The sequence below is a fragment of the Labrus mixtus genome, chromosome 7 (assembly GCF_963584025.1).
Source record: "Labrus mixtus chromosome 7, fLabMix1.1, whole genome shotgun sequence".
NCBI classification, from domain to species: domain Eukaryota; kingdom Metazoa; phylum Chordata; class Actinopteri; order Labriformes; family Labridae; genus Labrus; species Labrus mixtus.
The window spans coordinates 8,110,913-8,116,956 of record NC_083618.1 but is presented as its reverse complement, the minus strand read 5'-3'; the positions used below and the strand labels follow the sequence as shown (position 1 = coordinate 8,116,956).

At 39.7% G+C, this 6,044-nt stretch overlaps 1 protein-coding gene across 1 annotated transcript; it reads left to right on the top strand.

The window, feature by feature from the left end:
* setmar (SET domain and mariner transposase fusion gene) lies at positions 1-4,196 on the top strand. The gene is made up of 2 exons (XM_061042505.1): positions 1-167; positions 2,749-4,196. Exons 1-2 carry the CDS (start codon positions 66-68, stop codon positions 3,544-3,546), a joined length of 900 nt encoding a protein of 299 aa, XP_060898488.1. The 5' UTR covers positions 1-65; the 3' UTR covers positions 3,547-4,196.
* Positions 4,197-6,044: the final 1,848 nt, after the last annotated feature.

Genomic DNA, 6,044 nt, shown 5'->3' with positions numbered 1-6,044 from the left:
TCTGAGTTTCAGTTTTTCAAATCCCAGCTGGTCTGCAGAGTTACTGTAACTTACAATGTGCTGACATGAGTCTTGACATAAAGTGTTTGGATTTGAGCACCGGACTCGAGGATGTTCCTGTTTCTGTCAGGGGGATTTCAGCCACAGGGACACGTCCTGAATTCGTGGTAACGTGACGTAGCTTGTCTTTCTCACCCACAGTCTGTATGTAGCCTACATAAATAGTTTTTTATCTTCCCACACATTGTAAACAAAGTAGCAAAATAGGCCCACATCTCTTCACTTCTTCTTTATAGTGTTGTGATGTTTTGGCGTTGCAACAGTTTCAATATTTGAGGTCTATCATATGTGTCCTTTGTTCACTGGAACTTCTTTTATTCTAGTAGATAAAATAAAAAAGTGTTCTGCCTACAGACTATTTAATCGAATTTACAAGCACACAGTACGTAGGTATGACAATGTATGATAAGAAATACTAAATACTTTATGCATAGGTCAAAATGTTGCTAAGGAAAATGTGAAAAAAAAGAATACAATATAAAAAAAGCTTAAACTTAACAAGAAGGTGAAACTCCTGGGGAGCAGCAGCAGTAAGTTATAAGCAGTGAACAACCTGGACTATTTAAAAATGGACTGACCCCTGTCATGTCAAACATTGGTTTTATTAACTGCCTTTTTAATGTCACAAGTTTGGCGTTTGGCTGACATTTCAAGTAGTCTTCTCATCTTTATGGCCCACTGTAGTTTTGCTTAAAACGATCATTCATCCTTTGAACAAAGATATCCTTGACATTCTGAGTGATCTGATGACATTGCAACCTCAGTTTATCTTGGGTGGGTTTACACACTGTACTTAAAGGCTGTGTTTGTAATGAGGTCCTTCACTTAAAGTGGACATGAAGGAGTGTAAAAGAAGTTCATAGCTCAGGCTTACTCCATGCTGAGTTACCACCTCTGGATGCTCTTATAACCATTATTTTCACATTAGGATGTAGAAACCAGAAGAAAAAAACCCATAATTTAAGTAATTGGGATTCAGAAGATTTATTCAAAAAGGAGCTAACATTCGCTGTTACTGTTGATGATAAGAAAAGATGCAGATATCAATGAAGTATAGTATTGAGGTGAAACTTGAGATTGTGTGATATTGTAACAACTGGAGACTAAATTGAGTTGAAGGTTAAAGTTACTAATGAAAAGATTGTTATCACAAACTAGTACCAGATGCTACCAGAAATCCTTTTATGGTCATCAAAACAGCACAATCTGAAGCCCTGTTTTATTAAAAGCAGTCAATATTCAGAAAACATCAACACAGTTTGACAAATTGTTAACCATTCACACCTTAAAACAAAAACAAATGAGACAATATCTGGCAATATTGTCGATATCTGGTCATGGCTTGGTTTCTGTGATTTCAGGACAGGACCACCATTTACCTTTCTTTCCTGTTTCAATGTTTAAAACCTGTTTTCACAGATTGGTTTTCAATCTGTGGCAAAATGTAATTTAGGCCATGCGAGGCGTTAGCGCAGCACTTCCACATTTTACACATGAGGCAAAATGAAACTGAATATGTTCATATGTCATGTAAGGATCAATGAGTCAGGCAGGAGACAAACACGTCCATCTTTCCAACCTGTCTCCTTCTTTATTTCTCTGGCATTAGGGACTAGACATGACATTGGCAACGTTGTCAGTTTTAGTGTGGTGCCAACAAGCCAACAACATCTTATTAAACTTGTGTTGGTGGATTTATTAGACTAGGTCCAGTAAATACCCCCTCTCCTTGTTATGAAAAATGTGAATTCTTGAGATATTTTGATGTTGCTGATTTTTTTGTATCACACATGGGACATGTAAATAAAGAAAAGCATATTAAGTATGTCATTTTTTTCCAAAATCAGTCTCACGCATAGCCCAACAAACATGAAGGACACTGTGTACAATAGTGCTTGAATTCCAGATACTGCTATAAAAGATTCAGTTGACATGATCTGAGATGGTGGAAAAATCCTAATAATTAAGATGCACTTTATTTATGGTGTCAATTGACCCAGATCTGTTGGTTACTAACTTTATAAAATAAAAAACATTGTTTTAACAGCAGATGGCAGCAAATCATAACAGTTTAGAGCCACACCACAAACTGACTACAGCACAGGGAATCAAACATGTACTGCCTCTGTTACAAAAAAGATCAGTTAATGAAGTATCCACTTTTTGCTCTGGCTGTGATATAATGAAACCTCTTTGTTTTTTAAAGCTAAGTATCAGTCATTGTAAGTCATCATTGCTGAATGTGATGAAACATAGGTTGCATGTGGCAGTGTTGTTATATCAGAAGGTCGATAGTGTGAGGTTTTGTATTATGTAGCTGTATTCACAAACTATTAACAATAATCGTATTCACTCCTCATTAGTTGTTCAGCCTATCACAAAAGAGCCTAACCTGTCCGCCTCCAATAGTGAATTGCTAGCTCTAAAGCCAATCAGGCGTTAATGTACCTCCTGCTTGGCCTTAGCTTCAGGATTTCTATATATTTATATTCATATATAATAATTTTGCATAGATTGATGTTGGAAGTTTTAAGAAATAGGGCCCTACATTTCAGTGGAGCCTGCACAAAACAAGCAGCCACACCTCACAATTAAAGAAACTATTAAATTGCTTCAGCTGTAATAATTGCAATAATATTTGCCATTTGGATGTACTTTGGATATCACTTTTTTTTTTTCCTTTTCCAGTATTCCCCAGATAATGTTCAGGGACCAGGATGCACTTTGGACCCCAGTGAAGTCTCCCTTCCAGGATGCTCCTGTCTTTCCCACTTGTGTGTTACTGAGAGCTGCTCCTGCCTGCAGACACATGGACCAGCATATGACACTACAGGCACACTGCTGAACCTAAGCGGCTCCGACTCTGGTTACTGCTCACCAGTGTTTGAGTGTAACGCCCTTTGTACCTGCAGTGATGCATGCTCCAACCGGGTGGTTCAGAAGGGGTTAAGGCTCAGGTTAGAGGTTTACTGCACAAAGAACATGGGCTGGGGAGTACAGACACTTGAGGCGATCCCAAAAGGGACTTTTGTGTGTGAGTATGCAGGAGAGGTGATAAGCTTTGAAGAGGCCAGACGTAGACAGCTTGCTCAGAGGTCTGCAGAAAATAACTACATTATTGCAGTGAGGGAGCATGCTGGTACAGGATCCATCAGTGAGACGTTTGTGGACCCAGCAATGGTGGGAAATGTCGGCCGGTTTCTCAACCACTCCTGCCGGCCGAACCTTTTCATGCAGCCAGTCCGCGTGCACTCTGTGGTACCTAGACTGGCTCTGTTTGCAGCTCGGAACATTGATGCACAAGAGGAGCTGATGTTCGACTACTCTGGAGGATACAGTAACCAACCTCCTGCAGAGCTGCTGCCTACAAACAGTGCTAATGGATTACAGGCCAAAGGGACAGGCGGACTCCAGAGAAAACAGTGTCACTGTGGTGCCGATAACTGTGTTCAGTTTCTTCCACTGGATTTATCCATTCTCAACTGAGAGATAAGAAAATTAAATGTATTTTTCTGAGAGACCGTTATATTTCTGAAAAATGGAAGAACGTTTTTGTCAAGCCTAGTACAATTTTCACATATTGTACGTTATTTTAAAAGGTCTTCTTACATTTCTTGACAACTGAATTGTTCCCTTCACAACATCTGCTGGATTAGCCATGTCTGTGGCCATCATTGTTTCCTATTTTCTTTCCCCCTTGAGGTCACCTGATCTGCAGCTGTCTCCCACTCAATGAAAGGAGTACAATGAGAGTGAAATCCAAAAGCTTGGAAAAACAGTTTTTTTTTTGGTTTTTTTTTACCGAACACAATTGTTGTGAATCCTGGGGAGGATTTTGCACAATGTATTTGACATACATTGTAGAAAATCATCAAGCATCACGGTATGCTTGATTTGTGTAGGACACCAGATTGTATATCTCTAACTGTCGTCTTGTCGTGGAACAATGGAATTCAGATTTTCACAAACACAACAATTGAGAAGCAGAAGTATCAGTTACACTGACAGAGAGGGGAGAACTTCGATACACAACTAAAATAACAGATCTACTACTTACAGTTGGAATATTAACCCACATCAGTCAAAATAAAACATCAGAATTCCCAGTTAAAGTTATAGCTGTAATGTGTTTACCATCAACTTGTCATTTCTTTCCTGTCTTCGTGCATTACCAAGTAGATATTCTGAGTTTCTCATGACACTCAAGCCTCAAGAGAGGTGGGACCAATTAAAAAGGGCCAGGGGGTGTGTTTTATATAGAAACAGACTTATTCCCCTGTCAGAGGAGGGGTGAAGGTGTCCCACTTTAGTGTGACCATTTCGAAATCAGGACCTTCTCCTTTCAATCTGCCCCCTTTCTAGTCTAGACCTGCTTTCATCTTATTAATACCCACATCTGGGTTAATTAGGATGGAGACCGTTTTTCATCTAGAAATGGGACCAGCCACACAAGGGCTGAGAGAGACTAAATGGGGGTGGGGATGGAAGCCCTCTGTTGATCGGAGACCACTGTCAGGCTGCCTAGTTTTTGTGTCACCCAGATGAAAGGCGAATGTTGTTTATTAGTGAAATGAAAAAGAAAAACGTGGCTTCGTGACATGAGCTGTTTTGTCACATGGTTGTTATCTGTTCAAAAACCACATTGTGATGTTTTTTTACGATATGTGTTTGTAGAGGAAGAAGTGATACCGTAGTTATTGGTGAGTGAATTTTGTTACATTGAGATATTATTAGCATCGCTTCATCCTGTCTCAAATACTCACCTTAGCTAACAAGAAGCTGTGTGTGTTAAACTTGCACACTTGAGCGTCGTATTGATCTTTCATATAAATTTGTGCAAAACATCTTTCAAATATTCTGCCATTATGTCAAACTTGTTTTAAACTTACACTAAACGCACTAAAAAAAAAAAGCAGTTGAAAGTCATGGCAAACATAACGCAGTGGTACAATCCATATGAGTGGATTAAGTCAAATGTAGGTTTCTGATATAACTTTAGTCTAATTGTGAGAACAGAATTGCTGATTTATATTTAGGCTGAAGCATAGTTGCTAGGAAAACGGTGTATTTGTAAGAAATACTGTACTGCCATGGTGAGGTTAGGGCTGGATGTTCGCTGTGTCTATGACCTTGGGGAAAACTAGGACAGGAAGGGAAAAGGACTCCATGCATTGCTCAAACCAAAGAAAAAAATTGTATGGAAAGTTCTGTGCCAAGGCTTTCTTATCTCATCAGCTAAAGCACATGTGTTGTCTAGTATTTCACCTCTGCAAATCTTAGAACAAATTTAATTAAATAATTCAACTTAAGGCCAACTTTTAGGTGATAAACAAGATGCCGTTGTCCTTTTAATAGAACTACTACAAGTAATAAAAAAAATGCATCTCCATTGAAATGCATGACTCATGTCATTCATGAGTCAGATGTCCCTGGAATCCCTATGGCAACAGGCTATGTCTACAGGAGGTGATACGGACAGCAGTGGCTGGCTCTGAGGTGCAGGAAAGCTGTTCTTCAATCCTGCCTCATGAATGCTGGGCTGCAAATCAGTGGATCCTTTCCAGGATAGTCACCTAGCAACCACCAGTTAATCACATGAAGTGAACTTCCCCACCAAACCCCCTCCACACCCCCTCCCTACAAAAACAAACGTATCAAGTAGTGCTTAAGATGAAGTAGCCCGGTATGATCGGGTTTTATAAATATCAAGAGGCTGTAAACATTACTCTCAAGAAAATAAATGGACTCGCGTTTGTTTCTTACTCCAAAATACAATGCACAAAATGATCCCAACAAAGTCGGGATGTTGGCTGCTACTTTTCTTTAGCCTTCTGACACTTTTACACAACATGTCACATTCACCCATTGTGTGTGAATGCAGAGGCTGCTACATACACAAGTGTCAGTCCTGCTACACTTCAGCATTTGACTGCAGGAGCTCGGGATCAAACCCCCAACCTTCTGGTAGAGAGATGACCGACTCT